The sequence below is a fragment of the Numida meleagris genome, chromosome 2 (assembly GCF_002078875.1).
Source record: "Numida meleagris isolate 19003 breed g44 Domestic line chromosome 2, NumMel1.0, whole genome shotgun sequence".
Taxonomy (NCBI): domain Eukaryota; kingdom Metazoa; phylum Chordata; class Aves; order Galliformes; family Numididae; genus Numida; species Numida meleagris.
The window spans coordinates 21528848-21555230 of NC_034410.1; the positions used below are offsets into that span (position 1 = coordinate 21528848).

Below are 26383 nucleotides of genomic sequence, written 5' to 3' on the forward strand. Positions count from 1 at the left end.
GTAGTAGAAAAACTAAATGCAGTGGAAAAACTAAATGCAGTGAAATACAATTTTTTAAAAAATACAAGTAAATGTATAAAAATACATTTACATAAATGTAAAAAAAAAAACACAACAGAGTAAAATTAGTTGGATAAGCAGTGCCTTACTGCATTTAGTCTGCACTGTTTCTAAGAGAGCAATCTCTCCTCCATTTTTGTAACTTCTATTAGTTTTCAGTCCATTTGCAACTTTCCTCTAAAGAAATGCATATAAAAAATATGAACTGATCCTATTAACTCATTGCAAATCAATTGCGTAAAAAACCTAACTTGAAAGCAGAAGCTAAATTAAAAATTTTGTCTAAAAACGAAGGGTCACTTTGCCTAAAGACTGTGTGCTGTTCTCACCTGTGTTCCTGTTCAGGTATATGGAACTGTCTCTATTTTTAGGAAGCAAAACATGAGTGGCTGCTTCCTTCTTGGGTGATACTTTTCATTGAGGTAGGGTATGTTCAGAGTTCAGTGTAGAGTGTTGGTTTTTCTTTTCCAGCAAGAGGGAAGCTTTAAGAATGTTAACCTGGGGGATACACTTTAACTGATAAAGCAAATAAAATGTGGCAGTTGGTCCAGCTCCTGTGCTTTAATAGCCTGGGGAGCAAGTAAACATCTTTACAAACGGCACCCAGCTCTTCCACAGAGCTCTGTGGTAGCTCAGATTGCTCATTTTTGACTGCATGTCATGGAGGTGGGAAGATGCAGGGAACAGATCAGGCAGTGGGAGAGGTCCCAGGAGTGTTCAGTTTGTATCCCTTGAACACAGCCCTAGACAACAGTCCAGCTTGCAAAGTTTAAAAATGAAAGAAAAAAATGGGATCATATTGACCTATATGATAAAACTGTAAGGGATCTCCTTACTGTGGAATGTGCGTACAGTTTTGTAGAGTGATTTTACTGTTGTGACAAAGAAGACAAAATAGAAAATGTTTTAAAAGCAATCTTCAGTTTTTGCAATTTAATCCCAGGCCTTTTGGCCTACCTTTCACTTTCAAGTTATTCTAGCAATAAGTTTATTACTTTTGAATCCTACAACAGAACAGATCTTTAGTTTTGATTTTAAATAATTTACAGTGGTACTGTGAACATAATATTTTTCCCTTGAGGATGGCTTTATATTCAAGTTTAATATCCCACAGTTTAAAGAAAAAAAAAATCTATTTAAAACTTAAGCTCAGGAGTGTGACAGTTAGGTGTGACATTCACAAGCTGTTTTATAGCTATGAAAAATGCATGAGAACATAACCCACACAGCTTGTATAAGAATAGTCAGGTGATTTTCAATGTAATTTTCCATTAAAGCTTTCTTTACTACATAGATTTTGGAAATTTCTGAGACAGACAGTGTTCACAGGAGAACGTAGTGCGAGGACTCATTCTGCAGGATCTTGGAATAACTCTGTTGTCCCTCCTACAGTCTGTATCAGTGAAACACTTATTTGAAATGACCTGGTCAGAAAAGACTCTTTCCCCTCGCATCTTTTTCTCTCTGTTATTTTTAATACACTCACGTCAGTTTGAAATCGCTTCTTCTATTTCTGTGTTCAGCATTTTGGCAGAAAGAGTACTTTCTATCCCTGTTACTATGATCTTTATTTAATTAGCCAGAGAAAAAATCTAATCTTGGTTGCTGAAACCTGTCCAACAAAAATACCCTCTCCCTGCACTTTGTGGTGCTGTGAGCCTAACCTTGCACTGGGAAAACTGTGGGCTAATAATAAGAAAACTATGTTAATTACAACTGTTTTCAAGGAAAGCGAAGCACAAAGGCAAACAGTGTGGTTCCTGAAGGGAAAGAAGTGCACCTCTCTGTGCTTCTGTCCTCTGGGGAATGACATGATCCGTTGCAATCTGTGCTGGCCTCCACAGAGACTTGGTTCTATCTGCAGTTCTTCAAAGACTCCAGCACCTTGACTCCCTTCTGTCATAGTATCTCATCTCTTTCCCATCTGAATTCTCTGGAAGATTACTCCTTGGTGTGAAGATTCCCATTTCAGTGATTTGCCCGTCATTTTTTCATTTATTTATTTTAGCAAGTGCAAAGTTCTGATACTTAACTTTGGAAAAAATCAGTCTTCAGCTTGTATCTAAGAAATCATGATAAAAGAATTCACGGAAGAGTTTTGAAGGCTTTAATTATCTGCAGTTACCTTTACAGTTTACACACGTAGTAAACAACTGGTTTTCAGACAAAGGACCAAAGTGTGCTGAGCAGTCATGTTCTGTTTGTGTTTTGGAGAGCTGCAGTAAGGAGGAATAAGGAAAAAAAAAAAAAAAAAAGGAATGATAATAAAAAAGGGGGAATAAAAATTGAATAGTGACAGAAGTAGCTGAGCTTCAAGAAGTAGCTTTGTACAAACATTTATCAAAATATGTGCATTCAGCTAAAATTAATACTCTTTTCCATTGAGAAATCTTGTCTGGGTCAAATCAGAGGATTGCAGCAATTTTCTAAAATGTAGGGAGACTTCTTGTGAGATGTGTCAGTGGCTGATGCAAGGGCTGCAAACCTGATGTGCTCTGGTTATGTCTTGCTCACTGTGTGTGTTTCAGTCATCCGTATCCTGAGCAGAATATGGGAGTCCTGTGACTTGACAAATGCAGATCTCTGTGAATACATATTCCAGTATATTTTAATGGAGGAAATTAAATGCTGAAAGCAAAGAAACAAACAGAAGATGATATTTAAAAGTGAATTTGTATGTTGGATTGTAATATTGCCATTAAAAAATCTGTATCGTTATCTTGCAGTAACAAGATGTATTTTTTAACAAAAATGAAAGTGGTTGAGAAAGTTAAACTAGTATGGAGAAATCTTAATAATAAAATTCAAGGCTGTGAATCTGGAAAAATAATATGAAAGAAAGTGCAATAATAAAACAGTTGGAAATGGTTATAGTGTTTAGTAGTTACACTGAATTTCAGGTTATTTCAATCAATTCCATAGCACTTATTTATATCTCTTTGGAATCTAATGTAAATTTTGGAAAATTTCATATTTTCGATTATGCGATTTTGACTTGGCTTTATAATCCAGAAATAGAGGTAAGAAATGTCTGAACTAAGCAAATGCAAACAATTGTAATTGTACTCTGAATTAATGTATGAGACTTCATTAAAAAAATGTTGGGGAAATGGTAATTTTGTTCCTTATTTTCCAAAGTAGCTGCATGTGCTGTGTGAGATCTATCTTGATGTTTCATAAAGAAATGTCTTGCAAATTAGTTTGCAAACTCTTATTTCTTCAAAATTTCATCAAATGTTGATGCTGAGTATGGGAATATAGTATAATTCAGAATATCTAAGCAATGGCAGATTTCTTATTTTTTTTTTGAAAATCCTCTGAACTACTTTTTCACAGCAGATACCTTGAAGAATTCTTTTTAAGTTACAAATACAAGGAAAAATAAGGAAGATCTAATAGTGTGTGAGTATGGAGCTGTGAGCAATCCCTCTCAGTACTCCTACCTGGAGTACTGAGTCCAGGCATAAGAAAGATGTGGAGCTGTTAAGGTGGCTCCAGAGGAGGGCCACAAAGATGATTAGAGTGCTGGAGCACCTCTCCTACTAAGTCAGGCTGAGAGAGCTGGGCTTGCTTGAGCTAGAGAAGGCTCCAGGGAGACCTCATTACAGCCTTCCAGTACTTAAAGGGAGACTGACAGTGGTAGTAAAAGGGGGAATGGTTTTAAACTATAAAGGGGAGATTTAGGTTAGTTGTTAGGGGAAATGTTTTTACTAGAGGGTGGTGAAGCACTGGCACTGCTGCCTGGAGAAGCAGTGGATACTCCATTTCTGGAGGCCTTCAGGGCTGGTTTGGATGGGGTCTTGGGCAGCCTGATCTGGTGGGAGGCAGACCTGCCCATGGCAGGGGGCTGTAGCTAGGTGATTTTTAAAGTCTCTTCCAACCCAACCCATTCTAAGGTTCTGTGATCCTGGTGGAGCAGAGGGCCCATCTCCACTGCTAGAGTGCACTCACCTGGGGAGACAAGGAGATTCACTATGGTTTACCACGTGCAGGATGAACAGTGGGTAACAGGTAGCACTTCAGCTTGAATCTGGTCTCCTCTTACTTGGGCAGCCACTGGATGAGGAATGTGAGCTGCCTGGTGTGGCCAGGTCAGTCAAAACCAACTCCTCTTTTTGTCAATGAGGAGTGAGCTGCTCCTGACAGCATGAGCTCTTATCTGTTTATCTGTTCTTGGTGAAGATGCAGCAGCTGTTAGGAGAAGAATGAGGCAAGAGACACAACTTTAGGGCAGTGCTGCTGGCAGCTGGAATATGGGGAAATGAGCCTGAGGTTGTAAGAGTAATTACTGCTTTTGATTTACTGAGTGGTAATGGATTAAAGGCACCCTGTTTCCTATCAAGATCTTAAGGGACTACAAGTCGTTATGGCCTTTTATATAATGGTTTCCAGAGGTATAAAATTAAAGTAAATCACAGTGTGAAAATAAGAGTGAATGTGAAACACACGTATAAATTGTGTCCTTTTCTTTCCCTGCTATATGAGGAAACTATCAGTGAACTATTTACTGTTAACTGGAGCAGCATTGCCACTCCAAACAGAGCTACTCACTGTGTGTTCAATGCAGTCTGCAATGGGAAAAATAATTTGCTATCACTTTTCATTATACAGGAGACACTTAAACATCTCAACACTTTTCTTCTATAGTTTTGTAATGTTACATTAGTCCATAATTAGACAACTAAATGAGAAAGCTACTTGAATAAATGTTTTAGTCACCTCTATTAGCGACATCTGTAATACAACTGCAATTAAAATAAATAAAACTTGCATCCCTAACCATGCAGAATGCCTTTTTAAGCACTGATCTGCGAGCCAAGCATATTACTCTCTTATCTGTAATGAAGTGGTCCCAATAATGCAAGAGGAAAAAGATCAGAGAGTTCCCATGTGACTTATTTTCATCAGTTATTCATATTTAGGATCTGGATAGCAAAATAATAGATCGTTCTGCGTACTAGAGAGAGATGAAAAGGCGCAATTTTGCAAACATACATATGTATATCCTGATATAATGATATAGAAAGCTGGGGTCTTAGACCCAGAAAATGTATATGTATATGGAAGTACCAGAATTAGGGCTTGGGAAATATTTAGAGCAGCTAAGGAAAGAGAATTTTTGTGTTTTCTGGTTCATGGTTAGTTAGGTGTAATGAAGGTATATGAGGTCCCAAGTCATCCTACCTGGAATGCTCTTGTCTGTTTGTCAACGGTTTACGGGCAGTAGGCCCGATTCCGTGACAAAGGGGACGGGGGACCCAAGGGCCCACGCCCCGGGAAAAGGGGAAAGGGGAAAAGGGTAGGGAGATGGCCCTGAGAGCAAAGAACAGCGGCAACAATCTGAGGAGAAACAAACTAATTTACTAAATAAAATATCGGAATGCAAAACAACACACTATAATACAATATAATTACAATTTAAGCTGATAAATCCAATACAGAGAGAGAGAATGTCCCAAAATCAAGGTAGGCCTTACTCTACTACCGACGATAAGGCGGCTGGAGAGCGAGGTGCTGCCAAGACAAGAGACGGCGGAAAAAAGGGATGAGGTCTCGTGATCTGCAAGTTTTTATACTGCGAGCTTCTATCTTTTCCCTCCGGCTGGAAAATGGTAACAAAGGAGCAAAGTACCGTGGGGACTGTAGTAGTCCTTCTCTTCTGAGAACTAGGTATGTCCACTACATGATGTTATGATGTGGAATACCAATAACCGAAAATCACAAAACCATGACACTGTTTTAATAGGAGCAGTTTTTAGGCTCAGTTGATTTAAAACTTACAACCATGGCTGTAAAAGAATTTAGGCACAGCTGTGTTCTGCATTACACTGATTATCTCCTTCCAGAAAACTGAAGCTTGAGTACTGCTTGTAAATTAGATGTAAGATCCCAAATGTGAATCTAAACTATCTACAGTGGCTTAGAGTCTCCCAGCTGAATTCAACTCTACACATGCTCAATTTCCTTGGCTGCTTTCCTTTGTAAGGTTTTGACCAGAGTGCTACAGAGACAGTCCCTGAATCTGATGCAAGCATCAGTGCTGATCCCCCAGAATTTCTGCCCTGCATTCCTTTAGTTGGTTGAAGTACAGGGCATATGACCACTACAGTCTAAAATACCTGTCAGTGATGGTGGCAGTTGCAAATCAGTATTTTGCAACGTACCTCTGGTCCAAGGATACATAAAAATCACTTCCTCTCCAGACAGTGGAAGATGTGGACACGTGGGAAAACTGGGTATACTTCAAAATACTCAGCTGTTTTCCAGGGATTTCATCATCTGCTGTGCCCAAAAATGCTTATGCTAAACTGCTTTTGTGTGGTGTGTAGATTTCATATATATATATATACACACAGATTGCTTAAGAAACTTGTGTAATCCAATTTTTTAGGGCGGATTGAAGCTGTTGCTTAGATCCCTTAACAAAGATAAGGTGGTTTAGTTGCTAGTGATCCTTTTCAATGTATGAAGTAATATATGTGAAAAATGAAACAGAAATGTCCCTTTGATTAAGAACAAAAATCCTTTTGATAGTTCCAGAGATGGAAGTATATGGTTGATATGGGCAACCACCATCTGGGGTGCTTAATGATGATGGCCGGAGTAGCCTGTTCTGTAATTTTATTAGCTCTGCTATTAATTTTTTTATTGTTGGTTGCTAAAACATGTAGGTGTATGAGGTTTCATAAAGGCATTTGATCTCTAAAGGTTAAATCAAAACAGTTAAAGTTTTGGTTGCAATAGATGCTGACAGGTCATGGTTTTTTTCCTTCTTTTTCGGTCTTGTTTAGCCTACGAGTCCCAAGTTTGGAAAAGCAGACTCATATGAAAAACTGGAAAAACTAGGGGAAGGATCCTATGCTACAGTATACAAAGGGAAAAGCAAGTAAGTGGTGGTTTCTTTGTTCCTTTTTTTTTTTTTTTTTTGGCATTTCACTTTAATTAATAAGCAGAAAGTACTAACTGGTGTTGCTTGTTAGAGAACCCTATGGATGAATGCAGATGGCTACTGATTTCTGTCTTCTCTAGTGAAAGCAGTTGAGACCATACTGCAGAGGTAACGTTACTTCCTGACAGAACAAGATGAGATTCCATCTAGTTAATCTGATGTTTTCTTAATACTTCATTGTTGCACTACTTTCTGTATATCCATACCAAATTAAAAGTATGATATTTAATTTTCGTGGATAAAAGCACAATATCCTATCAAGAAGATCTTTCTGATGTCCTGAGAGCAATATTGAATACATTTATTAAATGAATTCGTTAGTCTTTTGTTTGTCTTTCTAAAAAGCTTGAGTAAAATACCAAGAACTGTTACAAATAAATGCATGGTCCAAATTGTAAATGTAAAAGAAGTATTTACGCTTCTGTCATGCTGATGCACGTATTATAGTTTGACGGCAGGTTTCTTCAAGAAAATCCAGTTATTTTGTATTGCAAAGGGTTCAATTACAAGTGACTATAAATTCCAGACATAATACATAAGTAATCTTTTTATTGAGGTTTATGTAATTGGAGGAGAATGTATAGATTTCAGCTTGTGCCTTATCACTAAAATCCTTTCGTAAAATCACTGCATGTATCTGGTGATAGTTATCTGATATGCTCTGACTTTCAGTAAGATTGAACTAAGGAAATGGGGTTACTGGATGTCCTGTCAATCAGTGGAATTGACCAAAAGTTAAAAGCAAAACAAAGTACTTCCCTGAAGCTATTTCATTCAGTGGTGATTTGTGAGTGTGTTATGAAACATAGATTGGTTAGAAATACTTCATTCGTTTTAATGGAGCTGACTGCAGATCTGTAAGAAACACTTCAATGATTTTAATGGTAGCTGAATGATAAATTGATATTACTCGGTGTTCTGCATTCTCCACATTAAATAACAAGCTCTAAATAAGTGGTGTGAATTATAATAATTATACATAACTTCATTCTGCTGCTTCATAACATCTTTTGCTAAGTCTTTAAAATTTGTTTTGAAAAACTGTGTAACTAGAGTTTGAATAAGAATGCATTTGCAGTAAATATCTTGGTCCCTTCCTAATCCTAAGGTATCCTTTACTTGCTGACTTAGTTTTTTCTCCCATATTACACAGCAACAATTCCCATATTACATAGCAACATCCAGATACAGCACCTCAGAACAGGGGAAACACTGTAGGGCCTATCTGCTCTTTCAAAAGTGGACTAAAGCTCTTTTACTTCTTCAGTCCCCATGAGAAGGTGAGGAGTCAACAAATGGGCAGGGGATCATGGTCAGGCCAACTCTGGCTCTGACTGCTTACAGCATTGTCTATAACGATTCAGGAGGTTTTTCCAAGCACCTGGTGTAGATAGACAAGGTAAGACTGTAATATGCATCACTGTGTTCCCTGCCTGTTGGTTCAGTGGAAAGGAAAATGGGCAAAACAAGTCAAAAGAGGCCTTTTTTGTTTTGGCGTGTAACTGATTTTTTACTACTGAAGGATTAAACCAAACCTCCATGGCACTCTGCAGAACACAGACGCAGAGCTTATATGGAAAAGTTGGTAATATGTGACCGGAAAGTATATTTTCATTGAAATGTTAAAGAATCCCTAATTTTCAACCAAATCTAATGCTTGACTTTGTCATTTTGCCAAAATATTTTGGGTATGTGTCCTTAACTGTAGTTTAAACTGTAGAATTTAACATGAGATAGAGCTGCTTTGAATGATGCTTTGCACTCAAAGTTATTGTGCTTAGTATTTATCACAAGGAATGTGCATTAAGGTGTGGGGCTTTTTTGTCTGTTTGTTTTAATGAGATACATAGACATCAAGGTAATAGAAATTGAGGGAAAGTTTATTAGCTGTGGAATAAAACATCTACAAACTGAAGGACAATGCCATTTTGAGAATTTAATGGTACATTTTCTTCTTGAAGGAGTTTCATAACCACGTGAAGTGCTGTATGTAGGTATTATCTTATTAACACTTGGAAAGCTGTAGATAAATATCGGAGTTTGCTTTATAATAGTGTCTAGCTAGTATTTTGAGAGCAAGTTGGCCAGAGTACATCTGGAAGAGTGCAAACTGAGTTCATTTGAGTATCAGTTTTCTTTATGTTATGTATTCACTTGCCTGTAATGTAGACATCATTTTTCATTTACCTGCTTGGGCAGTTTTGATCATCTGAATAATTGTTAAAAGCAATGTGATTTATTTCACTTATTGTGAATGAATCCCATTTTCCATAATGAGCTCTTCCATGTTTTTATTACCAGCTTAATAAAGACTACTATGCTATAATTTTGAGTTTCCCAAATCCAGATCCTATTTTTGTTTGCATTTGACTTCTATGTTCAGCTGCTTGAAAATGTTTCATAATGATCCATGATCAGAGTAAATTTGTGTTTTATAGGTTAGTCAATACAGCTGCACAGAAGTGTGTGCAACTCCTAATTCAAGTTTATTGCGGTAAATGAAAAGTATCTTTCAATTTATAGCCTTCTTGGATCTCTGGAAGAAAAACCTCTGTTTACGTTACAATGAACTGGGGCAGGAGAGAAAGAAAATCTGTTTCATTTCAAAATCAATTTTTTACCCATTATAAAAATGAGTGCTAGCTTTCTCATCAGCATATCATGTTTCTGTATTTGACACACTCATGCAAGTCACTGAGAATGTCTCCCAGAACCAGCTTGTGTTTCTGCTGATCACTGGTACTTTGCATAAAGTAGTTCTTGATGGTTTTCATTACCAAAGTTCAAATGAAGTCATCAGCTGGCTGAATAAAAGAAGGAAAGGATACTGTCATATTGCTACAAGTATACTATTGCGTACTAAGGTCCAGAACAAAGATAATTTAGTTTCAGATTCTACCAAGAGATCTTTAATGTGTCTGGGAAAATTGTTTCTGTTTTTTTTTTTTTTTTTAAACAATGACTTGCTCTTGGATAATTTATTTTCTTTGTTTTTATTCTACTATAGCACGCTCAAGCAAGGCTTTTTTTTGTTTTGTTTTGTTTTTTCAAATAAATGGACAGTTAAAGCACTACAATTATAATTTCTAAGTTCAAATAGGGGAAATAGTTATATATTATTTGCATGCATTCAGCTTTGAGAATCCAAGTCCAAGTTGATCTCTAAATACGAAGAGCAAATAAGAGAAAATAGATGTTAGAAAGCAGGGAGTAATCAGGCATGACCCCAGATTTGGGTGTTAGGCATCTTTAAGGCTAGTAATGTTTAGATGGGACAACTGTAAACTGAGGAAGATTTTTAAGAGCACTGTGTAGTAGTTGTGTTCATTCTACCCTTCCTTCAGCTTCTTAAACTGCTTGTCTCTAACCTCCATGGTTATATACCACTTGAATCAATAACATTAAAAAAAATTCCATGGTTTTCTGCCTTCAATTTCTTTTTTCCTACATTTCCAATGGCTTTGGGAATTAGCAATGTGTTTCAGTGCTGTAGGTCATTTAGGTTCAACCCCAAACTTCTTTTTTTGCCCTGCCTACAATAATCTCATGAGTGCACTGAAAGCAGGGTTGTTTGGGCTGAAATTACTTAGTGTGTCCTTCAGTAAGATATTTTATAGCAAAATTCTGGAAGAAGTAATGTTTGGCTTTTCACCCATATTGCTGCAGTTTTAAGCCTAAAACATGAATAAATGACACTGAAAATTGTATCTGGGGAAGTCATAGGCAACAACTTATCATCATTCCTTTGCCTTCAGCAGCTACTGAACAGGCCCAGGCAGAGCAGATAACCAGGGTGTATGCAGAGCATGATGATTATTTTGTAAAATAATTTCTTAATGTAATGATTCTTAAGTTTCCTAACACATCCTTTGCTGAACTCTCTTGACATGAAAACTGACACTGCTAGATGGTTTTTGATACTTCAAAGACTTCAGCAATGTGTCCTTTTACTAATGGTACCCTGGGCCGCATTAGGAGGAGTGTTGCCTGCAGGCAGAGGGAGGTGGCTCTCCCACTCTGTTCAACCCAAAATATTCCTCAAGAGTATACTGGCTCCCAAGAAGAAGAAACATATGGAACTACTGGAAGGAGAGTCCAGAGAAGGGCCACGAAGGTAATTAAGTGTTTGGAGCACTTCTCTTATGAGAAAAGACTGAGAGAGCTGAGATTGGTTAGCATGGAGAAGACGAGGCTCAGGCGGATCTCATCAATTTCTATAAATGCCTGAAGGGAGTATGCAATGAAGATAGAGATAGGCTCTGTTCAGTGCCCAGTGCTGAGACAAGAGGCAATGGGCACAAACTGGAACACAGGAGGTTCCCCTGAACACCAGACAGCACTTCTGTGCTGTGCAGTGCCAGAGCAGTGGCACCGGTACCCAGAGGCTGTGGGATCTCCTCCTCAGGCATCTTCAGAAGCCACCTGGGTGTGGGCCCAATCACCCTGCTCAGGGTGGCCTGCTGGAGCAGGGGCTGGGGTGCATGGACACAGAGCTATCTTCCAACTTCAGCCCTTCTGTGATTCAGACACTATAATTATGTTATCACTGAGAAGTTAAGGATTTCCCAAATTTGAGTATTGTCTTAAATTTGAATCTATGATCCTCTGGGAATGCAGTCTGTACCAAGCCCTCCTTGGACCTATTCAACTGAACAGAAATTTTGAGAAATGCCATAAAGCAGAAAGTCATTTTTATACTTAGTCTGTTTTTGTAGAGTTGTTTGATAAAATCTTGACAACTATGTTTCTTTTCTTTTTTCTTCTAAATATCTGCCTGTGATTTCTTTTAATGAAAAATCCTTCAGCCTTTTAGATTATACTCCTTTTGATCATAATGATAGAATAAAAATCCCACAATTCTAACTTACTACTAGAAAAGATGAATAGATACATAGCTGCCTGCAGAGACGTAAAATCGGCCATTCCTTTACTGAAGGAATGTGTGCAGTGACTTGCCTTCGTGAGAAGCCTGGCTTTTTGAAAATGGGGCGGGATCAGAAGTACCAAGCCCTTGTCTCCCTATTAAACATGATTTTTCTGTCTCTTTGAGTATCTGTGATAGCATCCCAGGAATGTGAAATGAAGTGGGCTAATTCCTCTTAACGGATGATGGATTTTTCTTTTTGTAGTCAGATAAAAGTGGTTCCCTGGAGTGTGGGGAAACAGGAGAATGAACAGAACTGAACGACTGAGGAAAGTGAAGCACTGTTCTCCCAGATTGGGCTTTTCTGTTTATTGCAGAAATAGCCGTGCAGCCATTTGTTTCTTAGCTGACAGTGGTTGCATCAATGGGCAAATTGATTTGAGTTCACATGTTGAACTTCAGATACGCATAATAAAGCTCATCTTGGTATATTCATTTTCTACTTTCTCTCAGCTTAATTTATCACATTACTTGCTTGTATAAAATCCCAAAAGGCTTCTCACTATCTGTATTGAAATGCAGATCACTTTTCTGCTTGTATTTCCAGTAAAATTCTGGAGAAATAGACCTAGTAATTTGCTGGTTATGCTATAAAAATGATGCAAGTTAAACTGGATTTATACTTTTGACTAATGCTGTGAACATGTCATCTCTTTTAATAATTTCGAGTTAAATAAATAAAATCCTACTGAAGTTGATTTGAGAGGCAAGTAATGAAAAGTGTTTCACTCAGTCTCTCTGCCTCGCTTTTTCTTCTTATTATTATTATTCTTTTCCATGGTTTCAGGTTATTGTTCAGAGAGATTAACAGAAATTAATATAGCATAAATATTGTGGCTTAATTCTTCATCTCCATGTACTTTTGGGGGCAATTTTGGAAAATATTACTGCATTTGTAAGTTGTTTGCAGAAAATAAATGTTAGAGTAATAGGTTCCTTTTTAATTATTGTATCATTTCTGTTTGCAGCTGAACTGAAGAAACGCTGTCTGTCTGTACAGACACACATATCTTCCTGCTAACCATTGACCTTCTTCCCTCTTGAGCATTACTATAAATATACCTGAATTTAAAGCAATGCAATCTTGCTTGATCTGTGCCAAGTAAATGTTGACATGAGCCCTGAGAGTCTGATGATGAAGCCAGGGACAGCAGGAAGGAGATGCTTTTAATGGGAGCCCCTTGCAGAGCAGCATGAAGGCATTCTGTACTTCCCTTGGGAACTCTGCTCATTGCCCCTAAGGAAAAACCCTGTGCTTTTGGCAATATTGTGCTGGAATGGTTTCCATCCTCTCCTCCCACAGTGTTTAATTGCCCTTTAAGCTATAGGCAAAGAATTAAAGCAGATTACTTCAGTTAAAGTGATGTGATCTGTGACTGCTTCTTGCACAGCATGAAGCTGTGTTCTGAGAAGCAAGCCAATGGTATATCCGCCAGTCTCCCTGCTGTGATCTCGACCTATTTCTTGCTTCTTCGTATGATTTTTAGTGTACTAGCCTTTACTAAGTTGTGCACAAAGTACTGTATTAATATGCAGAACTCTTAACAGAGAGGCCAACCAATAACATTTTGCCTAAAAATTACCACAAAATAGCATAGTTTCAAACAATGTAGCCAATATAAAATGCTTGTCCTAAATTCAATTCTCTTCCCCTTCCCTTCTTACTATTAACGTGAGAAATGGTCTGGTGGAGTGCAGAGTGGTGTCCTGCCCCAGCTGATGCTGTCACCCAAAGCCCACAGAGGCTGTGGGGTGGGGAAGTTCTTCAGCTGAGGTGCCACTGCAATTTTTGTTTGAAATTGGATTGAAATCAGGGAGATTCCAGTGTGTACCAAAAGATGAAAAGCTTTTTTTTTTTTTTTTCCCCAGGCCAGGCATTTTACTTTTATATCCTTGAAATGCAGAACTTTTTTCCATTCACCCAAAAATCAATAAGAAATTAGAGGTATAAAACACAGATCTTAGGGAGAAATATTGCTCAGAAAGGCAGTGCCCATGCCCTGCACCAGCTGTGGTTCCTATGCAATATTATTTTTGTGGCACCAGGGAATAGTAGAATGATCAGTGGGAACCACCTGTGTTTGTAGTTGGCATGATGTATTGTAGAATGCTTTATGAAAAATGGCTGACTGAAGTATTTCATATAAATGTTTGTGGATGGCTGCTCACAAGATAAAAAGATCACCTAGGGATTTTCATTTTTATGTTTTGATGTGCATCCTTTACTGAGGATGCCTGACAGGGCTAATTGCTCTTCCCACTTTATTTTTCTTTTAAACTGCAGTATTTCATTTATTTTTCTTGAAACCTCCATGACTCTTTTATTGTCTTTTCTTTTGTTTTACATACAATCTATTGCAAGTGCCGTAGGCTTCAGATAGCCTGAAGAACTTGACGTTGTTTTATTTGTCACACTTCTGCTCTTTAGCCATTCCCATACCTTTTATCCATGCCAATGTGAAGTATTATATTCACATGCTCCCTGATATGCTTTATGTGCAACAGTCCAGTTCACAGATAATATATTTTGGCCAATTTCTTTAGATGGAGTATTTCAGAATTGTTATGGTTTCTGTTGCCTTAGTGACTTACACATTCTGAGCTGTTTCTTTTCTTGCATATTTGTTCGAAAAGAGTATTCACCTACAAATGAAACCGCTTTTGTCTGAGGAGAACCAGATGGCTGGAAAAGGAATATATATTCATGGACTATGAAAATGCACTTCATAGTTACTTTATAGATTTTTTTTCTTTTGTTTATTTTTCTTGTTTTTCCCTTCAATTTCTATTTTTAGCTGATACATTTTGAATATTTTATAGGCTGCTCTTTACTATACATTTGAAAGTCAAGACATTATAAAGCGTGTAAGTAGATGATTTATAAACATTTCTATAAATCTGTCATAAAAACTATAACTAAAAGTTGAACTTGATGCAAAACTAATAGCAACTTTATGCTGAACTAAAATACCAAATTGTGGAAAAAATATGAAAGTGGTCTAAGTACCAAAAGAGGTTATTAAATAATTATTCTATCTGAAAACATTTTAAAATCATGCAGGCTTGAAGATCTTAACTGAAAGATGAATAATTGACTATATTAATCACTTAATGAGTGAGTTTCTCCATGTTTAAAAGAAACATTGGGAGGTTGTTTTCTGTATTTGTCTATATTAAAGAGTGCATTACGCTGTGTACTCTGTGCTTCAACCTGCAAAGTAGTTTGCAAACGTGGCAAAGTATCGTCTCTACAGACAGGTGTGGAAACAGAGGGAAGAAAATTCATTGTATTGCCCAGGATTGCACAGAAGAATCTGGAAGAAAAACTGGAATAGAACATAGTTATATTGAACACAACTGCTAGCAATAACACTATTATGTATACGTATGATTGGGATCATAGAGCTATAGAATGGCTTGGGTTGGAAGGGACCTTAAAGCCAATTCAGTCCCAACCCCCTCCGTGGGCAGGGCTGCCACTCACCAGCTTAGGCTGCCCAGGGCCCATCCAACCCAGCCTTGAGTGCCTCCAGAGATGGGGCACCCACAGCTCTCTGGGCAGCAGTGCCAGTACCTCACCACCCTCTGAGTGAAGAAATAGTAGAGAAAACACTGAGGCGAGCAGCTGTCTTAAGGTGAATGCAGGTTGGGAGCTAGAGGGACCTGGGATAAATACTGTGCTGCTGCTCTCTGGTTCCCACCTAAGTGAGGGCTGCAGAGTTGCTTCTGCGAGGCTAATTTGAGTCTTGTGAAGAACTGGATCCCCAGCTTCCAGTGACACTACTCATTAATAATTTAAATGTGTCATATCTCTTGGAACTCTTTGATCTTTTTTTTTCAACCTTAATGAGCACCAGCAATGTGAAATAACTTTAAACCATGAGTTTCTTTTAAAATAAGGTAACTTTTGTTTAGGATGGAGGTTAAAAGATGGTAGAAGTCAGAAAAAGAAAGCGATGAGTCACATTATTCCCTTCAGTATTACACGGTAGGGCTCTAGCAGGACTGTAAGTACTTTTTGTAAATTCCAAGTATAAGTCCTTCACAGTAAGAGAAGCACAATCCATGTTTACATTGAACTGTCTTTTTTGATAGTGGTTAAAAGAATCATGAAAAATTAGGAATTAGTTACTCCTTTGTGAAGTAATCTGAGGTGACTAAATGCAGAGGGACTTTGCTTTCTGTCAGGTTTCTGTCACAAGGAACTTCTGGTAGAGGTTTCATTAGGCCACCACAGTCTGGTTTGGGTTTTAGATGTGTTTGTGACTTTACTATCACTACAGAGTTTGTCTACCTAGATATTTTCTGAGTTTGGTCATCAAGCTTTGAGCTTTTCTTCTTAAAAATTAATTCCTTGAAGTAAGTATCAAAATCATAAGCATCACAGCAATGCTGATGAATGATTTTACTTTGCCAGACTGTTGCCAAGCTTAGCACATGCTAGGGTTGTGAGCTAGGCCTCACCTCCAGCCAGCAGTACAACCTTCCATAAACAGATTCAAACCAGACCTGCAGATTTTATGTTCATTAAATTGTTCACGTGTTATATTTAGAACATTTATTGCATCTAAATATAACTGAAGAACTTGTGAAAATAGTGTTATTGTACTCTTTTGTTCTCTATGTGGCATTATCAGTATCCCCAGCTTTATCTCCAGTAAAGGCCATTAAATCATTAGTTACTTCGTATTCTTTATATTGAAAACACTATTATATGCTCTTAATGATGCATTTGAGGACTAAATCATTTATAATCTTATGTACTTTCTCAAAAATAGTCGTTTATATCAATGTATTTATTTTGGTAATACCAATATGAGCTGTTTTAGAAAAAGCTGAAAGACGCATTAGATTAGAATTTTTTGTAACGTCTGGTTCTTTTTTTTTTTTTAAATATAATGTACAAACTTTTACCATATGCCACATAAAAGTATTTGGACTCGTTTTTCTTTTGCCTGCATTGCATATAAAATCTGAAATGTATTAGAAGTGATTATCTAACTTCAAAATGCTGAATTTTCATGAATTGGGAAACTAACCAGCAGCTGGTGGTGATCTGCCTAGAGTCACAAAGCTAAATCTCTGTGTAATCACTAGAGAGGCTTCAGTACTTCCATCCTTTTCCTGAAGATTTTGGATAAGAGAAATAAGTCTTAGTTTAGGTAGGAGGAAAGCTTGCAAGTTAGAAAATAGGAATTTTATAATCATTGTTGTTCTTAGTAGAAATGGGAGAGTTAACAGAACGTAAAATCCTTGAGCATGTGAAGTGTACTGTTGTGAGATGTTGTGAAACTGTTTACTATGGGCAGTGAACAAGAGAGATGGTTTAATGAATCCTGCATGTTGAAAGGCGCAGCAGCATTGACGTCTCCCTTCTAAAATGCTCTCTGCTTATCAGTTTTCCTAGTTGTATTTAAAAATAATAAAATAGCAAGCATGCTTTGTAAGTTGTGTAAGACAAATGTGAAATAGTATCTGGGGGAATTCTGCTAACCCTATCACTGCTGAAGTCTCCAAAGACAATGCTGCTGGGTTACAGAGCAGGTTTCTCCATGTCTTTTTTTTTTGCAATGTTGTTTCTAAAGAAATTGCCTCATTATCCTGGCAAGTCATCACAACATTAAGAGCAGAATTTCATGATGTAACTGACTTGAACTCATGGTGAGCTGATTCTCAAAGGGGTGATCCCACTTCTTCAAATATCTTTTCTAGCGTTGTGGTTGTGCTTTTTTTTTTCTTTTTAAAATGTGAAAAGTGCTTTTATCTTTTTTTTTTTTCTAAAAATATAATTTAATTTTTTGGAAGGGCCAGTCTCCAATCTTTTCCTATTTAAGCTCACTAAGTGTCTTGCTGTAGGATCTGGCAAGAAAGAGAGCTGATACAAGACAGCAGCAGGGATTTAGCAGGAGCACAGCTGTACCCTGAGGTAGCCATTAGCTCATCACTGCGGTATCATCTAACTGCAGCCTGAGGTTGCATCAGTGGGAGAACAGCTGAAGGATGTAGCTAAACATACACACCTATCTCTTTTAATTGATGATATTTCATCAATTCTCATACCTCCAGATGTACACTTAAAAATGGCCCTTATTATTGAAAAATGAGCTGAAGAAAAAAGTTTTAATGTAAATGAGACAAATGAGGGTGTTTTCTTTTCCAGAAGTTATAGGTGGCTGTTTTGGATATAAACAACACTAAAAGGGAGTAAGCAATCCCAGAGGAACATTGTTTAAGATTAAGTCAGTCATTTTAATAGTGTTAAGAGTTGCCATGATGTCTGTCAAGATGATGATAGGTACCAGTGACAAAGTGGCAGTGATAACTAAATAGCACAGCCCACATGCTGGGTTTGAGAGCACTGTGTAATTGTGAATGCATCAAAGCAAGTTCCATACTACTTCTGTTTGTGTTATTACTGTTAATGAGTCAGTGAAATTCTGGATTTTGGATTAAAAAAACTATAATCTGCACAGCATTAGGTGCTAATTTTTGGTCTCTCTGGCAAGAGTCCAAATTCACTTTCCTTAGTACCTCGGTGATCTGCTTTTTGCATGTCTTCTACATCAAATTCTTTGAGTAGAGCATCCATCCTGCTCTTGATCAGCAGAATGAGCTTTCTTTTCTTATTTGAATTCCTCCTGCAGTGTTATTTCATTTGTTCTAAAATAACCAAATTATCTGGGTGTCTAACTTACATGTAAGTGGTGGGTGGGGTGCTGTATTGACAGAGGAACTGAAAACTACACATAGTATGAGCCACATATCTGTGATCAGTTTTTCTACTTCTGCTTTTAGTTTGATTTATTTTCCTGTCTGTGCATCACATACAATGGGGCAAGATTATGATAATTGTGAGGATAAATCCATATAATGCAGTGGGGCTAAGCTGCTAATTGTCTTTCAACAATGGCTAGTGGCTTGGGACTTGAGCAGGGGCTGAAGTGTGAGCAGTTGGAAGGTGATGAGTAAACCATCTTTTGATGAACAGAGTTTCTTAAGTTCTACAGTCATTGTACAATGCACTGTGTAGGTGTAATGAAAACCTGGCAATAGTAAAAGTTAATCAGAAGAAATAATACTGTGGCCTTTGTGTCACTGAAGTTACGTAAGTGCAAAAATTAAAAGCCTGAGGAAGAAGAGAAATTCAGATTTGGTAGATGTCCACGTCATCTTGCTTAGAAAAATGAATACATCTTCTAGAGCCCAGTGCAACAGGAAAATGCTTCTATGACTACAGGAGTGTGAAAGCTCCAATCCTTCCTTGGGCTTTGTGGCTGTAAAGGCTAATTTTGCTTTTCCAGAGAGAAATTGAAATAATAATTTTTATTTGGCATGTTTTTGGTAACTTACCATTTTTTCTCATACTTCAGGAATCTCTTAAAGGTTGAGAAGTATGAGTTTGTTCTTGAGGAACTGATATTAATCTTTAATTTTAGTTCAGTTTTTGTGATATTTAATTTGCATTAAGTGAACCCACTGGATTTTTTTAAGGCTTAAATGGGATTTATGTGTAATGAAATTCTGAATTCTAGAAGTGAGACCAATCAAACAGATAGGAAAGTAGAGTGGCTTCTGTTGTGAAGTTTGGTCTCTTGGAGCACCAAATATTTCTAATGTTATAAAAGAGAATCATTATAATCTAAAATTAGTGTGGGCCATATAGTCAAGAATGTACCTCAGGCACAATCCTGCCATGAAGGGAAATGACCAGAATGACCTAAAAAATATTTCCCATCTCAACCTTCCATAGCTTTTGGAAGGTAGTAATTATGGGTGTGATGCAGTGGAAAAAAGGCAATCAATACAAATATGGATTTTCTACATCTTGAAGGATTGATGAGAATTGTATGCCTTTTTGTTTGAATGTTTTGATCAAATAAAGGATATGTACATTAAAACCATACTTTTCAGTGTGCTACTTCTTAACAAAGCTTTGGTTTAGTGCTGCAGTAGAAAGGAAACAGACTGACTCACAGAAAACTGAGATCATTTCTTGGATTGCTTATGAGTGTGAAAATATAAAGTTGACATTATGGAAGCTATGAAGCATTTCTTACATTGCTATAAATGAACCACTGGTATTGACAGGAAGAAATTGAATAAGTACATGATGGGAAATAAGTTCTCTTATGAGAAATACTGTTTCTGCTTTAATTTTTTTTTATTTCTTCCCCTTTTAGGGTTAATGGAAAGCTGGTGGCACTGAAGGTGATAAGATTACAAGAAGAGGAAGGAACCCCATTTACAGCTATCAGGGAAGGTATGCACGCTAATGATTATACATGTGTTGGTTGGTTTTATTGTTGTTGTTATTATATTGCACTTCTTATTGCAGTGCTGTGCTATAGTGAATAGCTTGGGAATTCAAATTATATGATTGTGTTCTCTGTGAGAAGAAACTTCGGTGCTTCAAAAACAAAGCCTGTAGCGTGGGAGTTCTTGTTAAATAATGCAGCTCTGCCTCTGCTGTGGCTTGTGTTAGATTTACTATACAAGTAAAGACTTAAGAGCACACTCATGTTTAAGGTGGGTGTGAGAAGTCCCTCTGAAACATGAAGGAGCCATATAAGTGGTGCTTCTTGCCTAGGGGCAGCAGGGTAAAATGAAGGGGGATGTAATTTTTCATGTACCTGCAGCATGAAAAGAAGAAAAGCATTTATTAGTGAAGACAATCAGAAGATCAGGTCACAAAAAGTAAAAGCATCATAAAAGCTGTGCATGGTTTGGGATAGCTTTTGTTTTCCCTTCCATGTGGGCTCTGATCTGTGGGCCTTGGGAATAACTCCTCTCCAGCTCACTCTGAGAGGTCTGTCATGCTTTCTGCTCTGCTCCCTTCATTCTCCTTGTCTGCCTTATGCTCCCTGCTGACAGCTGCTTGATTTGAGCTGGGCATTCTCGAGCTCTACAAAAATTGTTGTGTCTCCTCTGTGGGAGCGTCCTCTGTTGGATGGCACTAAATATGAGCTTTGGTAGAGAAACAACAAACAAATTACCATCACACTGCTGACTCAAACTCAGCTGAAATTTGTTGAGAGCTAGAGAGATGAGACTAGCAACTTTTGAGATGTCATTTAAAATTGTGTTGGCTATTAGTATCATTCCAGCAACATCCTGCAGTGTAGACCCTGATGCGAGGGGTATGGTTCCATGGACATTTCAGCCAAAGTCCCTTGCTGCTGCCCTCATGTGCATTCAGCTCTTGTCTTCTGGTGCCCTGAGCCAGCCTGGGGCTGGGCTGGGCAGGTATCTCGGGTGGCTGAGGCTGACATCCTGGGCTCAAAAACTTACAAAGCACCGTTGATCACACCCCAAAGGTTGTGCTACATTTTGCATTTTAAAGGCAGCTCTTCCACAAAGAAGGGAAAACTGTGGGTGGCCAATATAGAAAGGAATTTCTGCAGTTCATGTGCTATGCTTTGTTTAAATCATAACTACTGAATGATCTGACACATTTATTCATATTGATCTACATTTTTTTTCTGGGAGTTGCCTGCTCCTGCAGCTGTGCCGTGATAACGAGGTGTGTGGAGGGCTATGAGCACAGCTTTCAGTATTTGCAATGCCGAGTTCAAGGTGTACCAGCCTGCCTTTCAAATATGTTTATTATTCTTCAATCTTTTAGTTGATACACTACTGATTTAATAAGAGAATGTAATACACACAGCTTTCTTATGCCTGTTTAGTGACACTTTAAAGGTTTCTTTTTTTAATGAGAGCTTGGTCTGGATGAAAGATTAAATGTTATAACTGTCAAAAACAGAATAATGTTTTTTCCTTTATAGATAGTTTGTTGTATGAGCTCAGTATAAAAAAGTATTCTTGGGAGCAAGAGTAGAGATTTTCCACTTGACTTTTTTTTAATTATAGAAGCTCATTGTGTGAAAAAAATTTTCACACTGTCATTGGAGTTTTCCTTTTAGCTCTTTCTACAGCACTGTGGATATGGTTCATTAAAATTCTTAGTATTAATAAAACAAAGCTCTTGTCTAACAAAGCTCTTAAGGTTATCAATTCATATATATTTTCTTAAGCATGCAATGTGTCACTAGTTTTGATGGGACTATACACGTGTTGTATTTCTAAGTACTAATTGAGGCTGGGACTTGATCCGAGGAGTACTAAGCTAATGAGAGTGGGGGTTTTTTTTGACTTTTGTAGACTTTTGGTAAGGATAAGTCAAAGTCAGGTTAAGAGTGGATTTGTTGTTATCTTTTTGCATGTGTAGAAGTGGTCTTGTCTCCTGGGTAGTGGAACTTCATTCACATTTGTGGAAGCTATTAGAAGAAATAAAGTCCAGGCAGTATCATGTAGAAGGCAGACAACTCTGACATATAAGATGGGAAGGGGAAAAATCTATTCCTAGATTAGCTCTTGCTTTTGTTTTCTCTGTTTTGATTTTGTCACCCTAAAAATGTTAGGGCCAGAAAGGTAAGGAATAGTAAATTACAACTATAGCTTTAAGAAGGTAATTTCCACAGTGGTGTGCCAGACTTGTATTATTTGACAGCAATGCTACAGCTGTGGGCTTTGTTAGGAGAACTGAAGGAAGCTGTTGCTATCCCCACAGCAGCATCTAATCCACCTTGAGCATGCTGAGCTCATCAGCATAGGTGGGAAATGAAAAGGAAATGCTTGTATAAGCTCTTAGGTTACCTGATAAGTGTAAGACTGAAAAAAAAGGTAAGAATGAGACACTTCTGAACAGATTTTTCTTGAGCTGTGTTGGCTGGCTAGGGGCTCCTGTCCTATAATTCAGACTGGGACGATTAGAACAAGGGCAAATACCATTGAAGATGAGATCAATTTCTAATTTTGGTTATCTGTGTAGTAGCGCTAATAAAAAAAAAAAATGCATGTATCGTAACATGAGCCAGAGGTCTGTCATAAGGTGTTTCTTTCCAAAGTCTTTCATACTGACGACTTATTCTCTGTTTTTCTGTCAGTGTAAGGCAAATTCTGGCAGAAGTCTGGTTGTTTGTAAATTGAAACTCCTGTACGCTAATTGTTTAAGGTGGTGTAGAATGTGTTTTTGTGTAATGCAGTGAGAGGAAACAGCATACCTGCATTGTGTTCCTATTGGGATGTTGTGTGATGTTAATTAGGGGAAGCTATAGATTGAAATCTTCCATGGTGGCCATGCTGAGGGAATTTTGTAAATGCCTTCGCACAGGGAAGCATACTGTTACTCTTGTGACAGAAGCAGAATAAAGCTCGAAGGAAACCAAAGCTACAAAGAAAAAAGAATAAGAGGAATAGGAAGATGTAGAGTTTATATATGGATTATGTGATTGTGGAAATAAACACTAACTTGTCTGAAAAAAAAAAAGAAGAAATAGTAAACAAACACCTAAAAAATACCAACCTACCAAAAGCAGTCTAAGAAAAACCATGATTTTTCAACCTGCCCAGGTGAGGTTTATGTAGAGCTTCAGGGAAAGCTTCTGCTTATAAAGTATTTCTGCTTTCACAGCAGGTGTGGTTTTGTCTTCCACCATTTATCAAAGCTGCATAGGTTTGAATGAAAGTAGGTAAATGGGGCTTATCTGTCAGTGCTGCTCAGCTCTATTTGTAGAACAAAATTAAGAGGTGGCCTTTGCTAAGCATCTTTCAGCTCAGTAAAGTCAGTTGCACCCACTTTCATTTAGTGGGTTGGCAGTAGGCTTATTATTTAGTGGCATTTATATTGTTATAGTAGGCTTATCATTTAGTGGCATGCAGTTTACAGAATGTTGTGCTCTGAATTTAACTCACTCAGTCTGGGATAATCTAATCTACTTTTGAAGAGCCTGAAACTAAAAAGAAAATGATCAACTGTTTGGATGGATGTGTATGACTGAATTAACCTACATGATTTTCTGAATGTGGTGCAGGCTTCCCTCCTGTTTGTACAGCAGCTGATTATCATTCTGTCCAAAATGTTCTGCAACTGTGATATCTGAGACAGTAGCGAGTCTGGCAGTCATCTCCACACTATTTTCTCATTTAAACTAAATTCAGTAGACTACAGATTAGCCAGTGATTGGTTTTCTGTGTTGTGTAGTTGTGTTTAGTTCTTTCACTGTAACCGTCATTACTGGCTGTTGAGAGATGCCTCAGCAGCAGAGTCACTGTGATTAAATTCACTGCAGCCAGCAGAAAAGTTCAATGACCTAAACTTTATCTCACATATTTCATTCCCTTAATTTCCTGTAATATCATACTTTCATCTAGGCTAAATACTGAACTGTGTGACGGGTTATAAATCTGGAAACAGCTTGACTTACTATTCCATAGTTATCGTCTTTGGTTTCAGAGTAATAATATTCCTTTTAGCCTGCAGGACAAAGATTCCACTTTTTAGGTAGACAAGCACGCCTTGGTTTTACTGCTACATTGCTTGTGTGGTTACTTGAGCAATAAAATTTTTTCCTATCCTAATCATGAAAGCTGTTTTGTATTTAACATTTAATTTCCGTCTATGGAAATATTGCTGCTTCTTTATTCTTCTTAATGTGATTTACTATTATTAGTAAAACTTTATTCTATTGTTTTATTATATAGTTATGTTTTATTTTTGATGGCCTAAATGATATTTCGAAGCATCATCTAAACCAGGTATGCTTTGAAGGTAATTTGGTGCCTTGCTACTTAAAGGTCACAATTAAGCAACTTGTAGTTTACTTCTCTTATTTATTATTATCTTTGTTTACATCTTGTTTGTGACATGTATTTGTATCTTACATTTAAAAGCATTCACATCAGAGACTGTCTCCATGCCTTTGGTTTGACAGTTGCCCAGATAATAGCTTTTCATCTGATCCAGTGGAAAAACCTGTTGCTTTTTCACAGCGGTGTGAAAAAAAAACATATAAGTACCTTGGGAACAGCCACCTATCTTGTATTATGTAAAGAACACAAGATTTACTTAACAAATTTCTTTAAAAATTTAAGTTATAGAAAAGTTCAGTATGCATGCTGAACTTGTGGGAGAAAACAATGTATTTGATTGCTGGTATAGAACTGGTGTGGAGAAAGGCTTAATTCTTGGCCACAAAACATCTTCAGGGTTTCAGGCTTCCTCCATCCTTACCTTTGTCTTCCTTTTGCTGGCTTCTCTTCTGTGCTATACCTTCTTACCTCTTCCCTACACGATAAACCTGTATGGGAACTCTTGAAAGATGTCAAAAGTTTCACTAGCAGGCATGTTACGATTTTAAAATGGAAAATACATAGCATGAATTTCTTCTTTGGAAATAATAGAAATGTACATTTTTGTATGCTGTGTGTGAAGTCTCACTACATCCCTCTAACAAACTCTCTCCCCTTGGAAAGTATCTCCATACAGCCTCCTCCCAAACAAAAAATGAATACCTGGATGGTCTTCAGCAAGAAAATCTGAGTCCCCCTTCATTGTCCCAGTCTGGACAGACTTCCCAAAGTTAGGAGCTTTTCTGAGGCCTCTCAATCTGAATTTGGCTGTGTGGAGGGGATAAATCTTCATAAAACTGATGCAGAGTAACTGCTAAGTGAAAATTACAAAATCAGCTGTTTGTCAAGAGAGGCTTCTTGGCCAAAGTGACTGTGAGATTTATTGCAAAGAATTCCTCATAAGAGCACAATAGAAAATACTGCTTTGTAATAAAAATACTGCAAGTGATGTAAAACATTTATGTTTTTATATTATCCCAAAGAAGTAGCACAGTCTGTACTTGTACCCTCTCAGGAAGTGCTACAGAAAATTATATTTTTACTCAGTAGACACACTTGTGATCTCATATTGAAATATTATCTGAAAAGGCTAGATGAATTATCCCAGTTCTGTGATTCTGGACTGATATGTAGCATGATAATCTTCACAAATTAAAGTCAACAAATGACCTCATGGCACTAGTTAGATGACTCATGGTGATAGTCCTCCTATTCATTATATGAGGTTGTAATCTGTAGGACAAGGGCACAGAGAAACAATATCTGCATATTTCTGGAGAGTTGTCGGTCAATCTACTGCAAAGGAGGTAAACATGGAAAATGGAATTGGAGTCCACTCATTGGCTACCAGTAGATCATCCTTATACAAAGAAAACCCATGCCAAATCTATTCTACCTTTTCTGCAGTAGTTTTTTACTTTTAATTTATTTTTATTAAGGAAGCTTGACAGCTGCTTTCTTTTGAGTGATAGGAGTTTGGAGGGCTTTCACATTTCCCTCATGAAGTCCAGTCAAGAAATTTAAATTTCCATAACTGAAATGCCTTAAAGCTTCATCTGTGTTTGGCTTAGCAAGCCTCAGGGATCTTTAAGAAATTATGTTTAAGAGTGTGGAGATGTAGCTATTCTAAGCATTCACATCACATGAGTTATGATAGAATTTTCGCCTCTTTGTTTTTAGAGGCTGAGGCTAAGTTCACTCTCCCTAGAAGATGGATTGATTTGGAGCTCTGAAGTAGAAAATGAACGGTAGCTTGGCTGTAG

General features: G+C 37.5%; 1 protein-coding gene across 5 annotated transcripts in view; it reads left to right on the plus strand.

Moving 5' to 3' along the window:
- Positions 1–26383, plus strand: part of CDK14 (cyclin dependent kinase 14) — a 318720-nt gene that overhangs the window by 82097 nt on the left and 210240 nt on the right. For all 5 annotated transcript variants that reach the window (XR_002434949.1, XM_021386034.1, XM_021386037.1 and 2 more), the window contains 2 exons: positions 6852–6946; positions 20114–20193. Coding sequence is in view for 4 of the 5 variants with exons in the window: in XM_021386034.1 (XP_021241709.1) it covers positions 6852–6946; positions 20114–20193 (175 nt within the window). In the remaining variant the exon portion in view is untranslated. The remainder of the gene's footprint in view (positions 1–6851; positions 6947–20113; positions 20194–26383) is intronic.